This window comes from Drosophila sulfurigaster, chromosome 3, assembly GCF_023558435.1.
Source record: "Drosophila sulfurigaster albostrigata strain 15112-1811.04 chromosome 3, ASM2355843v2, whole genome shotgun sequence".
Taxonomy (NCBI): Eukaryota; Metazoa; Arthropoda; class Insecta; order Diptera; family Drosophilidae; genus Drosophila; species Drosophila sulfurigaster.
The window spans coordinates 24151333-24166707 of NC_084883.1; the positions used below are offsets into that span (position 1 = coordinate 24151333).

General features: G+C 40.7%; 1 protein-coding gene across 1 annotated transcript; it reads right to left on the reverse strand.

Annotated features, from left to right (window-relative positions):
- Window positions 1–860: 860 nt before the first annotated feature.
- LOC133839957 (uncharacterized) lies at window positions 861–15101 on the reverse strand. Its single transcript, XM_062271611.1, has 12 exons — window positions 13773–15101; window positions 13389–13687; window positions 11743–12262; window positions 11583–11690; window positions 10399–10561; window positions 9900–10020; window positions 6248–6509; window positions 5964–6143; window positions 2385–2933; window positions 1977–2154; window positions 1538–1916; window positions 861–1477 (listed from the first exon to the last, which is right to left on the reverse strand). Exons 1-12 carry the CDS (start codon window positions 13849–13851, stop codon window positions 1259–1261), a joined length of 3057 nt encoding a protein of 1018 aa, XP_062127595.1. The 5' UTR covers window positions 13852–15101; the 3' UTR covers window positions 861–1258.
- Window positions 15102–15375: the final 274 nt, after the last annotated feature.

A 15375-nucleotide genomic window follows, 5' to 3' on the forward strand; every position in this document is an offset into this window, starting at 1 on the left:
TGACACTGGCGCTGCTCCACAGCAACTGAGTCCAAACAGGCAACAAGTTGTGGCCAGTTACTCGAGTTCTTTGCCGCAGTCGCTGGCGTCGCCACAGCAGCAGCAACACCAACAGCAGCCGCAACAAAAGAAGTGGATGTCATTTCAGTGTGCTGTGTGTGGATGCCAAGAGAGCGAAAAGCGAAGAGTTAAGAATGGGCAAGAGTGAGAGCCAGAATCAATGATAAGCCAAGCTGAGTCGAACGTCTAATTAGCTAATGCTCTTTTGATTATGTTATTCGATTTGATGTCCACAAACAAACACGCACACACACACACATGCGGAGAAAAAGGTTAAGTTTCGGTTTTAGTTGCCTGCAACGGAAGTTGCATCATTAGAAATTCAATGCATGTATCGTGTGGCTCACCTGTTGCCTGCCACAATTCCAGCACTCAGCTGGTGTTCTTACCAAATGATGTGATGCGTGCTGTGTTGTGCACATTTTTCTCGCTTTTTAATGTATTTATTTATTTTCTCTTTTCGTTTTCCCTAGCGCACGTTTTTTATCTGCTTGTTTGTTTTTTTCTTTTGTACAAATATTTAATTTGAATCTGCCGCATTTTATCATGTAAAAGGTGCTGGAGCGGTGCTGCCAACTCGCTTTGAAAACTGAAATGTCTCGGCTAGCGTGGTTTTGGCTTGCGCTTAAAAGTATGCAACGATTATTTTTACAGGCTCTGCAGTTTGTGTCTTAAGTCATTCGTTGGTATATTTGAAATGAGCAAAGCAAAAGAAAAATTAATAATAACAACATCCAAAAAATTAGATTAATTATTAAAACTTTGTATAATTATTTTTTAATATTTTTTATTTTTATTTGTTTTTAACTATTAATTACAATTAGCAATAAAATTAGGTGTAAATTCATGAAATTTGATAATCGAATCGTTTGTAATAAATATGTTTATGATTAGTGCTAACTGTTGCATTTCTACGCAAAAGTTACACAAAAGTGGTGAACGAAATATAATATTCTTAATTATAATAGAAATAAATAGAAGATGCGCGCAGCTAAGAGAGCGCAACTTTGGGAGCTTATACTTAAACACTAGCAACCCCGAGTCGTAGAGGAATCACATGGCCAGGCAATGGTGATGCAGATGCACGTACGCACAATAACAGCGCAATTACTCGAGTGTGTGTGACTGCAGTCTTCCAATTCGATTACTTAATGACAGCCAGCCAATGAGAGACTGTTATAATCGATTCAATTCGATTCTACGCATTGTTGTCATTGGCCATAACCTTGTTGATCCACGGCACAAAGTGCTGTATATTCGTATAGACGCCCGGCAGATGCTCTCGACCACAACCAATGCCCCACGACACGAGGCCAATGAGCGTCTTGCGGCCATCCATGGTTAACGTGAGTGGTCCACCGCTATCACCTTGACAGGAATCGCGACCGCCCTCCTTATACCCAGCACAAAGGAACACCTGAAAGGAAGTACACAAAAGTTAACCAATGAAAAGAGTTTTAAATGCTTTTACGCTCACATCGTGTATGGCTTCGCGTCGGCCAGCTGCGCGGAACCATCGCTGGCAGCGATCATTGGAGATGACTTCCACATCGACTTCTTGCAGCACAGAGGGCACAGTGCTTTGCCCATGCCGCGTGCGTCCCCAACCCGCCACAGTGGCCATTTTGCCCGTCAATTTTGTGGTGGGCGGTGGCAAACAGACGGGAATGATGTGCTGTTTATAGACGACATTCCGATCCAGACGTATGAGCGCAACGTCGTTTTTGAAGTCAGCTGGATTGTAGTGCGGATGCACTTCCTTGCGCTCAATGCCGTATTCCTCGTGATTGAGTCGCTCCTCTTGGCCTCGCACATCCCATTCGCCCAGACGTATCTTCATATTCGAGTTGGTTGTGCTGAAATTGGAAAACCAGTTAAAGTAACCATTGATAGAGCCCTAAATAGTTGTCACTTACGTGGCCACACAGTGGGCAGCTGTTACCACCCAGCGATTGGAGATCAGCGCGCCACCGCAGCTGAGTTTGCGTGTGAGAAAACCACTTTTGATGAGTGCCACCTGCCAGGGATGCGAGCCAAAGCCCGTGGAGTGACCGCCAACAATGCGATTGGAGCGTGAATAAACTTCGCCACAACCTGTGAAAAGTTAAAGCAAAGAATTAGTTTTTATACACATTTGTATTCCATATTAAACTAAAGTCAAGGTGAGAGCAAGAGCGGATAGTGCAGAATACTTTATAACTAGGTGAGTGAGAGTAGTGTTCTTGTTGTTGTTCTTTTTTTGTGGTGCATACAAAGGAAAACTTGCAATAGTGCCAAGAAAGAGAAAGAAGTGTAACGAGAATATTGAGCAGTTGGTTTAGTACCCGGAACAGGTCGATAGCCAGCATCGTTATAGCCACCGCCACTTTCGTATTCATCCACCGCTTCGCCGGCATTCAAATCGAGCACATTGCCCACCGCAAAGGGCTGAGCTTGTGGTTCGTGTGGCAGCGGCTTCTGCGGTTGCTGTGGACGTGTTATGTCACCACCGCCACCGCTGCTACTGTCGGGTGGTGCATCCACATCAAAGAAATTGTCCAGATGGTTCGTGATGCCCAAATGATTCACGTCATGCTGTTCCCAGCTGTTCAGACTCGTTGATCCGGGGCGATGTGCGGATGATGATGATCCGGAGGAGGAACCGGAACTAGAGCTGGGCTTATACGGATTGCTGCTGTAATGCGACGGACGCTTTGTGCTGTAGTAGGCGTGGTTGGGGTAGGCGGGACGTGTTGATGATGATGACGAGGCCGCCGAAAGGCCGTTATTGTTGTGCTGCGTCTGATGGTGTTGGAGTTGATGCTGATGATGCGCTGGCTTGTTGCCCGTTGGCGACAGATCGGGATATATGTCGTGCAAATGTATTATGTCACCTGTGTGTGTAAGAATCATGATGATGTTGCAGTTTTCCTCTATGCACAACCAGGTCTTGTTTTTTTTTTATGGTGTTGTTGGTGAAGTGTCTCTGAGATCTTTCATTCATTTTTAACTAGGGTCAACTTTCGCCACAAAATCCGTCAGTTGCAAGTGAAAGACATCCGAGGCAAAAGTAATCATAATAAAAAGAAATAAACTGCGCCCCGGCAATTACTCGTACTGGGGGAACCCAGCACGACTTTATTATGTCACCGCGCGGAGCCAATGAAGTCGAAATTAAAGTCGCGACTAACCAAACCAAATGACTGACCAACTGTCCATGACAGAAACAAAGACACACTCACACGCACACATCGACAAAAATGCGATAACAATTCGCACGTAATTCAAAAACAACAAAAACCAAATTCACAGAACGACACAACTTGATTAACACTTTCTTGTATTAAGGAGATGGAGGAGATTTATTTGGAGCTTTTGGAATGTCGTAACTTTGGCGCTTGTGATTTTTCCCACATTTTTGTATGTGTGTGTGTGTGTGTGACGCCCCAAAACAAATAAATAAATAAAAATAATAAAATGAAGAAGTTGAAGTAGTCGAAATAAAACTCGTTGCAGGCAAAATTCAGAAAACAAAGCCACGAAAATTTCACTTTTCAAATGCAAAAACGTTCACCTTCGTTTATTTCCGCAACCGACAATAGCAGACTTTTTGGCCTTTTCATTGTCGCGTCTCTGTCTCTCGCTCGTTTTTACTTTAAGAAAATTTTACACTCGACTGGCACGCAAACCCCAAAAATAACAAAAAAAACAAAAACAAACACACACACAACAAATCAGAGTTCCCAGAAAGCGGCACACACTCGCAGCATTTTCCCCCTTTTGAAGAAAGTGAAGAGACAGAACGCACGCTACTTCTTCTTCCTCTTTACGAGCTTTAAGAAAATTGCTCCAAAAAATACAATGAAAAAAAAAAAAGAAACGTATAAAAATTAAACTGAATTTCGGCTCATTTTTAATGAGCATCAACAAAAATTTCCATTAAGAATTATTTATAACATGTTGTAATGCGTTTGTCTATTTTTTTTTTTTTTGGTTATTTGTTCGTAGTAGTTGCTGCGGCTGTGTAACATGCACATAAAAAAAAGAGCCAAGCACAAGCCTAGAAAATTAAACAGAGCACAACAAAATGGCAGCAAGCTGCTTAGTAACTGTATTTTTATTTTGTTGTTTTTTATATGTGTACTAGGCTCAGTGTGTGGCATAATATCTGTTGTTATTGCTTTGCAACTTAGTGCAGAGATTACGATATAATGAATGCACTTGATGGTAAAGCGTAAACAATTCAAAATCAAATTTTGATCAAGGAATGCGGAGTGGAAAATCGAAGAAAAAACTGCAGCAAACAGTAAAATATGAATGGCCGAAGCCATTAATTGCTTCTGGGCAAGGCTAAGAGAAGAACCATCAAAGTTTGATACTCAAATGGTGGTATGTGTTATTAATTTATTTTTATTAAGCTAAAATTTGTAATGAAAATTAACCATCTTTATTTTAGTGTTGTTTATAAATGGACAAAGTGAATATGTTTTTTTTTTTTTTTTAACTAATTTATACAACGTACAAATCCTCAATACAATTTCGACTATTTCCTTTTTATACCCGCTAGCCATAGGGTAGAAAAGTATTCTAACTTTGCGCCCGGAAGAAATTCATTCAACAGGAGGAAGGAGGCACTTCCTACGCCTAATTAATACGGGTCTTAGTTGCATTGAGCGACAATCTGGTATAGCATGTAGTACCAATATACCGAATAAATAATTTTGTATATTTTTAATATTTTTGTAGTTCCGCAATGTTTTGCTGTTAGTCACAATAATTAGTATATCAAACAGCGTTCAGTCTATTTTTAGTATTTTTGCGGTATATTCATTTTGGTAAGTTTTAAAATTAATAACGTATTGTTTTGTTGTATTCACAAAGGGTAGCAGGTATCTCTCAGTCGAGTACTTTTGGCTGTAGTTTTCCTACTTGTTTATCACTATAATTGCTTTCAGAAATAAGTACAATTTTTAATACAAACTTTTCTAACTATAGTCTTTACTGGCAGAGCAATGGTTTGGCGTTAATAACGAGAAGAAAAAATTATGAGAAAAACGAATTACTTTTTCGCTCGATTTAACTGTTTGAAAAGTGTTAACTTGAGGTAACGGAACTAAATATTAAGGTATCCATAAGTTATATACTAATAAATAAGTTGTTGAATATAGGTTACTAACTATAGTAACTAATGTTGAAAAAATGCTCTTATCATTTAAATATGCAACTCAATTCTATATCAACATTAATGCACAATTTTATAAATAATATATCGTTACTCTTTACTTTCAAATCATTTAACTAAGTAAACTTTCTGTTTATTTACTCAATTTGTTTGCATTAAATTAGATAAACAGCTTTATTCAATTTGCAAGCTCAACAAATTGATATTGTCATCGACTTGATGACATAATGCACATAATGTCCATTGTAGTGCTAAAGTCTTTTTTTTTGCTGTATTTTGCTTTGCTTTGCTTTGCACTCGAGTGCTCCCTGATCGACACGATTGATGGTCTACCATTGACACCTTTAAAGCGAGTGTCTGCATTGAATTTGGTAATGTCAGCGCAATGCATTTTGTCTGTTGTTGTTGTGCTTCTGCCTCGACTGCCCTGCGGCTGCCAATTGAGTGTAGATGTGTGTGTAGAGTATAATAGTGTGTGTGTAGGCAAAGTCGAGCAATTTGTTGTCATTTTCGAAATGCGAACTAATTTATTGCGCTATTATGCGGCGAATTGCATAACTCGAAGCGCAGCAATTTGCAATTTGTTGCTCTGTAGTAAGACAAAGAGCAGCAAATGGTTTAAAATGTATTTTTGCAACTGGAGAAGGAGCATGAATTGGATGGTCGGATGGGAAAAGCAGCTGGCGAAATGGCAAACGGCGCAGAGCAAAAAGCGGCGTTTAGAATGCGATTTTCTACTCACTTGTATTGTTGACCGGCGCCGCATGTGGACTCTCCTCAGCGTCAAGATCTTTGTCCACGCAACATGACCAGATCATGCCGCCGGAGCAGAGATCCAGCGGCTTGCCACCGCCCAAGACGCACGAGATGGACAGGCCGCACTCGAATTTGTGGCCACGGAAGCGGCACGATTGTGGTATCACTGCAAATAGGAAAATAATGGGGCATTAGTTGCACGCACACACACACAAAATAAAAGAGAATAGAACACTGTTAGGGGAAAGGGGTGTGGTGGGGCAGTTGTACTTCGGGATAGCATCTCCATGACGCTGTTCTCGCCATAGTAGCCGGTGCCGCTGCGACGCGACAGTGCGTCCAAGATGAGCATGTCATGCTCCTGCTGTGCACTGGGATAGCCTAAGGCAGCGACGCTGTAGCTGGAGGGAGACGCGAGGATGAAGCTCGTGGTAAGTGTGAGCCAAAGCCACAGCCAATTATCCTTTCTGTGGCACGACATGTTCAGCTCCTGAAGGAGCGCGAAGCGGTAGCAACGACAATTGCGCGATGACTTTCACTTTCTTTCAACACTTGTCAATGCAGTTGCTTTTATTGCGGTTGCTGTGGTCACTTTCTTTTTGCTTCACAATCCTTTTTGCAAAATTTCGTGATAAGGATTTCACTTTTATTTTCATTCAGCAGTGACTTTCTGAGTTACGCATGCGCAACGGATGGCAATTTTCACGGCACGCGGCGCACGAAAAGAAAATTAAAGTTGTAAATAACGGGGCTTTGTTTTTGTATGTGGCTTTAGCGCATCGAGCAGCTCGATACCAAAAAGGCAACCGCACGTCGGGAAATTCAGCTCAGAACTAAGCCAAAGTTTTGTGTTTGCGCAGCGACGAAGCTGCCGAAGAGCATTGCTCGCATTTCGCCATTTCACTTGCTCAAGCCGAAGACGCGCGCGCTCGAGAGAAGACGCTAATGAAGAGAGTAGACGAGAGATAGAGAGTGCGAGAGAGAGACAGAGAGAGAGAAGGCAACAACGAGTTTTGTTGCAAACAACAAAGCTTGGCAACATGTTGCCAAGTCTATGATTCGGATTTGCCTTTTTTGTTTTGCTTTTATTGGTCAAGGTTTCTTTTAGCTGGCCAGCGCTCTATTACGAGTACGAGTTCGAGTACTCGTTCGAGTGTTTGAGTGTGAGTGAGTGCTGTGTATTCGATCACAAAATAATCTATAATCTATATATAACATGGCTGTTGTTTAACACTTTCGAATGTCGCCTGCAATTGTCGTTAATTGCAGTTGATTTTCCTGCTCCCGAGTAGTTTTTAAGTGTCGCTTTGCAGAGAGACTTTTGCTTTTTGTTTTTTCTATACCCTGTTTTTCTATTGCGGATTTTCTATATTACATGGCAGCGTGGCGGCAATGCATGCCATTGAACTTGTGCTGCAATTTGCACAGTCATTTTTTTCTTCTTTCAACTTTGCTGTGTAATATGCAGCTAGATTGGTAGATGATATTTCATATCTACTTTTTATTTTGATAATTATTTTAATGGACCATTCATAATGGACCATAACATGCGCTTTCATTCAGCGTCGCGGGGCGCAGAATGGGCCAGTCATATGTTAATGTCGCCTCTCTGTCGACAAAATAATTATTCAGCTTCAGCTTCAGTTTCCAACTTTAACTTTAACTTTAAGCGTTTCGCGGGCTAATTGGTATTCGTGTTTTACTTTTTCGTGGCTCGTTTTTTTTTTTTTGGAAAGTCCAATTAAAGCTGTACGCATTCATCAGATGTCTGCTGTCTGCAGTCTGTTGGGTGACCCAAGAACCGAAAACAACTTGTATCGTTTTCACACCCAGCCAATAACTTTCGCTATTAAATATTTATTTGATGGCGTAAATTTGTTATGTGTGAATCATGTGAACTTGACATCGAATCGAATGTTTCGCTCAAGGTTAACTAATATGTAAATTATGTAATTGTCGCATGTTGTCCATGTTTGCTGAGTCACGGCAGGCAAAACAAATGACTTAGGCAACGAACTGCGAGGAAATAAAGGTAAACGGATTGCGCAGATTCCAGGATGATTCAGAATGACGAAAGGAAGTGAAGTGAAGGCACTCAATTATTCAATTAGTCGTAATTTCAGCAAAATCAGCTTACACAAGAAAGTGAAGCTTAAGGAGAGAAGACTCAGGCAACGAACTTGTTAAGTATTCTCTCGGTTGAATCGAAAGACTTAGGCAACGAACTTTTAAGTGTGTACCTAATCGTTACGCTGTTTTTTGTGTGGTGTGTACTTACAATCGAGCTCATCAAAGAATTTGGCCTGCTTGGGCAAATCCTTGTCAATGGCCTGCTTCAGCTCTGGAGTAACCACTTCATTGTAGACAGAGTTGTAGCTGCTGTGCGCGGCGTCAACGAGACAGCGAGTCAGACACACGACAAGCAGCAGTAACAACATCAGTTGTGATGTTGGCAGCGTCAGCTGCCATGCAACTGAGCGCATTTTGCAATACTTTCGTTGTAGTTGTTGTTGTGCTTGATATAGTTGCTTGTTGATATCGTAGCTGTTGCCGTTGTGATCGTTGTTGTTGCCTTGTTTGTCTGCGATTTTGTGCAATTTGTGTGTGTTTCACTTAATTCACGTAGCGGCGCGAGTTTTTGATTGAATAATCGCTCGTTTGCATAGCAGGCGGCGGTCGCGACTTAAAATTGAATTAAATAAAAATATACAAAAGCAAAATAAACAAAAGACGCAAACAATAACAATTTGCGTTAATATTTGGCAATAATTCACAGTGCATATTTCGCGGCCACTTTAATAATTTAACATTTTGCGTACTTCTTTATCGTTTCAGCCCCGTCACGCACTTTTTCTTTCACACAGCGAGCGAGTAAGTGAGTGAGTTGCAATGTTTAATATCGAATACCGAAACTGTTTTTGTTTTTTGTTTCTTTTTTGGGGCTCTAGATGCGCGCGCGGACTTTGCGTTCGCGAACAGTTTGCGGTAACGTCAAAACACTTAATAAACAGTTGGCTGACAAATTCAAAATCAAAAAGCCATCAACACTGCTCACCAACAGACACAGCGATACACCAACACACACGCACAGACGCCGCAGAGACGTCGCAACGTTGACTATTGAGTAATACGCAAGCGCCCAAAGAGTGTGAAACAGAGTCGCCGACTGCGGTTGCTCCAGTGTATGAGTGTGTGTCTCGCTGTGTTTGTGTGTGTGTGTGTGTGTGTGTGGAGAGTCACACTCGCATCGAAATCGAAAGTGAAAAGAAAAGGCAAGACGTGGCCTCAGAGCAGAGACGACGGCAACTTTTGTCGCTCACTTGGCAATTGCATGTCGCATGTTGCTTAGTTGTTGCTCTGCCAGTTTGTTGTTGTTATTGCTGCCGCTGGCATGACTAATGTTTAATTTGGAGCTGCGCTCAGAGTCACACTTACAGCAAGTAGAAAAAAAGAGGAAGTTAAGTTTTGCCACCAATTTGTGGGCTGCCAAGTAATTTTAGCCAAACAGTCACAAAAATCAACAACAATTGTACAAATTGCAACAGGAAAAACCTGCAGACATCCAGCGATAGAGTTGGAGACAGAGAGACAGGGAGACAGAGCAGCAGCAGGGCAGCAGGCAGCGAAGCGAAAGCCAAACGCATACAACATCTTATTTCAAGTTGATCTCAAGCGTGAAAAATGAACAGCAACAATAAAGCAACGAATGCAACTGCAGTATTGGCTCAATAATTGAATTGAACAAAGCCCAAATAATTGATTGCTGTTTTGGAGGCGGAGTTAAAGAGTTGAGACTCGATTGGGTTCATGGAAAACTATTAGTTTGACACACTTGACGACAAAGCAATAATCAAGCAAACCAAAAAAAAACATAAATAAAAACAATGCTCAAATAAAACAAAACGTAACATAATTTAAGTACATTGGGCAATTGACAGATGACATTCGACGAGTGTTTGACTTGGCTCGTCTTAATGTGTTTAATGTACAAATTATTATTGTTGTTACTGTAGCCAACTGCACGGCGCTCGATGTTGGCTGAGCTGAAAGCAGTTGATTGTGGCATTTATGGCAGGCACACTAAATGGGAAATGGGCCAGCACAGCGAATGCCAAATGACATAACACAAAGGCAAATTTGTTGTACGTGTTGCAAAGTGCGTAATTCAATTCCAAATGCAACAGTTGAACACCAACCAGCTGGCGTTCAAGGTCGGTCACTCGCTCTCAAGACACCCACGCACACACCCCGAAACAAGGGACACAGTTACATTAACTACATAATAATATTTAATAAATCTAATAAATTGTTATTGCTTGTTATTGTTTGTGATTGCACATGGCCATTGCTTAATGCTACACGGCATAAACTAATGAGATTTGCTTGCCACACCCTGCGAACTGCTTCAATTTCTGTGCTACAGCTCATTGTGTTGCACGACATCCTCCACCCAGCGCAGACTCTTCTGCAGATTGTGATAGATGCCCGGCTGATGGTCCACGCCACAGCCAAAGCCAGCACTGGTGATGCCCACTAACACGTAGCGTCCACGCTCCTTGATAATCAAAGGACCACCAGAGTCGCCTGCGAAGAAAAAAAAATAAAAAAGAGGTGTCAGTCGACTGAGCTGGACTAGTGCCGTATGATTCTTAAAATACATCAAATAATATACCGCAAAAATACTAAAATATACCGACAATATACCATAGAGATAAACATATACCGCCGTCACAAAGTTATAATACCCTTCTACCCTATGGGTAGCGGGTAGAAAAATAGTTACAGATTCAATGACTTTAGTTAAATTTCAATTTAGTTGTAACTCTAGGTTGTGTTGTAACTGTTGTATGTATTTATCTAGTAATACGGTAATTTATATTCAAATTGGAAGTTTTTAATTAAATTATAATTTGATAGCTCATTCACAATACTAATAATTATCAAAGCCATCCTCTAATATAAACAATAAAAAAAATCAAAGCGCAACATCCTTTAACACATAAAATAAAAATAAATTGTCACCATTAAAAAAAACGAATCTTAGTTAGAAATTTTAATTTTAGATAATGACAATTAGCAATTGTTGTTGACCTGTATTTTAGTTATTATATGAAATTTCATTTGAAAATTTTTGGCGTTATTGTAAAATAAATAATGTATACTATCATATATAAAATGTACTAAAGGAAATACTATAATTATAAAATAAATTGTAGATTTAGACAACAAAAAGACAATTTCCAAATATGTGGACTTGTATTTCAGTTTAAGGAAATTGTTTTTTATATTGTTGTGGTAAAGTCATTGTGGAGAATGTTTAACTCATTGTAGACTATGACTTCTAATTCTTAACAGGATAACAATTTAATAAAAAAACAATGAACAAACAAAATTTGGTTTTAAATTTTTAATTGAGTTAACACTCCTAAATTTCACAAATACATATATATTTTTTAGTTCAATATAAAAACCAATATAACGCTGAAGTCATCAAACTCTTAAATAGGCAGCTAATTGTATGTTATTTCTGTTACTGTTAAAGGTATAACAGAGCGCTGTTAATACGCCACCTAAAAGTATGCAACACCTTTTTTAGTTAACTCACCTAAGCAGGCGTCCATGTGACCATCAGAGTGACCGGCACAAAACATTTCCGACTTGATTTCCACATTGATCTGCTTGCTCTCATGCCAGCGTATGCAATCCAAGGTGGCTGAGGAAAGAATTACTTAAAATTTGAATTGTTCCCACCACTTGTTACTTACAGATGATGGGCACACTGGCCACCTGCAGCATATTGGTGCCGGCATGACCCATGTGCGCCTCCGTCTTGCCCCATCCGGCGATTAGACCCTTGCGGCCAATCAAACGAATCGGATATTGAGGCAGGCAAATGGGCAAAATGTGCTCACTAAAAGCCGTGGGACGTGCGAGCTTTAGCAGAGCCAGATCGTAGCGATCGGGCTGTGTGATGCGAAAGTTGAAGCGGGGATGTATGATCTTCTGCAGCACGCTGTGCTTCTCCACGGGCAGCGGCTCGTGAATGTGGCCCAGATTCTGTGTGTCCAGCTCACCCAAGTACACTGTGATATCATCCAGCTGCGCCTGTTGTATACAATGCGCCGCCGTCGCCACCATATTGGCCGAGATCAATACCCCGCCGCATTGATACTCGGCGATTCGTATGTGTGCCAACCATGGATACTCGGCGAATTGGGCCGGTCGACCGCCAATGATGCGCTTCTGCAGCGTATTCTGTGCTGTGCGTGGCATGCCGCATTCGGGCTGGAATATCATCATCAAATTAAGATTAGTTCATACCATAATTCTGCCGCATAATTAATCACAGCATTGAGAGCACTCGCTCACACACACACACAAGCATTGAAAAAGAACTGTGGAAAACTCGTTTTTCCATTACAAATGTTTTCAATTGTCTGGTTGCCATTGTTGTCGCGGCTCACACGCTGTGCGATCGGTTAAAGCCGGCACATTTGGAACTTAATGGGTTAGCACAGTTTTTAACCAAAAGTCTTCCCAAGCACCTAGACTCATATCTATGCAATTGGGCTTATTATTTCTTACACAATATCGGAAGGTTTTCGTGAGTTCTGTCGCTACCTTTTCAGATATAACCAGTGTGGGTTGTATATATATGTTACGTCTCCAAACCTATGCAATCTAATGTCAAAATTGTTGATTGATTGCATTTAAAAATTTACCTCAGAAGCAAGTTCTTAAATAAATAAATGATAAATTCTACAATAATCTATTCTTTAAATTCTCATATACATTCTTAATTTTTGAACGCAAAAATGTCAACATTGAACCCAGAGTGAAAATTATAAATCAATATGAAACATTCTTAGGCTTAGATTGTTTATTGTAAGTTTAAAGTTTTAGATCATAAGTTTTTCCTCTGTGTAATATTTAAAGCTTATTTAACATATTATAAAGAGGGAAAATGTGCTAAGATCTAGAAAAAATTTTGAAAAAGAAAATTATGGCAAAGTTGAACCCAGAAGATATATTACTAAATCAATATGAAAATTATACAATACAATAATTCTAGAAAAGCCATTGCTAAGACTTAAGTATATACTTTTGATTTAATAACGCAAACTCTTAAATCAGGACTAAACGTTTTTAAAGTTAAAAGAAAAATTAAGACTTAAAACTAAGACTTTGCAGCTGTTTTACTAACACTCCCTTTAGAATATACATATTTTAGCTCCCATAAGAAAACTAAATCAACGCCCTCTCCACACTTCCAACATTCCCTTTAAAACATCTTTCACTTCCCGTAAGAATACGACATCTCAGCTTTCTCGGTGATTTTCCTTTGATTTCAGCTACCTCAATACTGTTGTCTGCTGTAATTACACAATCTAAAGTCCCAGCTGTCTCTTACCTTGACATTGTGCAGCTCGTTATCATCGCGCCGTCGCAGCATAATACGCTTGGGCAGACTGTTGAGGCTCATCTTGAGTTTGCTGTAGTCGACGAGATTATCGAGTGGCGATTGATGCTGATGTGGATGCTGATGCTGATGGGGTTCAGTGACGCAGCAGCTGAAGAGCCATTTGTTGCTGCCGCAGCCTTTGGCATGCTTGCCGCCTTGCAGCCAGCAGGAGAAGCTCAGCTTGCAAGGCCAAACGCCACTCTGATGCACACATTCCGCCGGCACGCCCAGCAATGTGTTGAGTATGCCTAACAAAAGAGGAGGAGGAATAGGAGATGTCGCTTAGCGTAAAGGCTGACAGGGTAATAAGGATGCACAACTGGCTGCACTTACTGGCACTCATGGGCTCTAATTGGCAGAGCAGCAGGCAGAGGCTGAATAGCAGCAAATCACAATTTAATTTCCACCACATAGTCACTGTTCACTGGACGAGTAACGAGTCACGAGTCACTGTTTTGGAGTTTGCTTTTAACTCAAATTGCTGACAGTTAAATTTGAGTTTTGTTTTGCGTTTGTTGTTAATGTTGTTGTTATTATTGTTGTCGCTGTTGTTGCTGTTAATGAAAGCATGACAATTTCTTATTCACTTTTATGTCGTCGCTTTGTTGAGTTGTTATTACAATCGTTGTTGTTATTTGGTTTTGGTGTTGGTGTCTTCTGCTTTTCCATTTCAAGTGTTGTTTCTACTTAGATTTCTTATGACTGCTGCTCCACTTTTACTGCCCGTTTTGTTATTGTTATTTTTAATGGAGTTGGATGATTCACTCAGCGGGAGACGGTAAAACTAGCAGCGGTTTAGAATCAATTGTGTTGGCGATTGTGTCCTTGATACCTGGCCACGCCAGGTTACCACTAAATGGGTCAGCAGCACGATCAAAACACAGCCGAAGAGCTGTGCCAATTTAGCTGCAGTTGGCACAGTTTCGCAGCAGTTGCAATCGATGCAGCTAACTGAGTTTCACACACATTTTAAGCCGACGCAGGTGCCAATTGTGGCATGTCTTTAACTATACATAAGCTTTACTATGAATTTTTTTTCTATTTGTAGCGGCAACAACAGCAGCGACAACCGTACGCGTCGCTGGCCAGAATCAAACTGGGCGCTGTGGCAAGTCTCAGTCACAGTCACAGACTCAGCCGCAAGCTCAAGTCTGCAGTCTGCAGTCTACAAGCTGATCTTCTCGCCATTAGCGAACGCTTCGCACCAACAGGTTGAATTGTTGTCGTGGTTGTCGATGTTGAGGTTGTTGTTGTTGTTCGTATTCGCATCTTGATGTTTGGGCGCGCGCATATTCTTTGTTCTTCTCTCTGTGTGTGAGATTCATCTGCTTCTGCTGCTGCTGCTGCCGCTGGCATCTCTTGGGGGCTTCTTTGGCTAATTATTACGAAACGCAGGAAATGTTTGCCAAGTCAAGTTATAATTATTTGATGCGACATAATTGCAACAACCGCTGAGAGCTGAAAGCCGAGACGAGCCGAGACAAGAGTTCTGTGCTGTCAGCCCGTCATTCATATTCACATTTGCTGTCGGAAATGGGAGCAGTTCTGTTCCCTGTTCTTCTTCCATACCCTGTGCCCATAAAAAAATGGAGCAAGCAGAGCATGATGCTAGATCTCCATTCATTTAACGTATTCTCTGTTTGTATCGCTAGAAACTTCAAATTTGAAATGATTTTTTTTAAATATCAAATATTTGAATGAATTAAGATCTTTTGAAATAACTTTGTTTTATTTTCGATACTCTAATATCAATCTTAGGGTATCATCTAGTCGAGCAGCACATTTTCACTCGCTTTGGCTTAAGATGGAATGCTCCATTCTTTAATATAACTTTCTAAAAGCATTTCGTTGTGGTTATTAGCATATCAAATATGCTTTTATTTTGGGCTTATGATATATTTGATAGCAGCAGGCGATTCACTTTGTTGTCAATCGA

Coding starts and splice junctions, on each gene's coding strand:
- LOC133839957 (XM_062271611.1), bottom strand. CDS start 13,851: ATGTGGTGGAAATTAAATTGTGATTTGCTGCTATTCAGCCTCTGCCTG. Junction 13,688..13,772: donor ATTAGAGCCCATGAGTGCCA/GTAAGTGCAGCC, acceptor CTCTTTTGTTAG/GCATACTCAACACATTGCTG. Junction 1,917..1,976: donor GCTGCCCACTGTGTGGCCAC/GTAAGTGACAAC, acceptor TTCCAATTTCAG/CACAACCAACTCGAATATGA.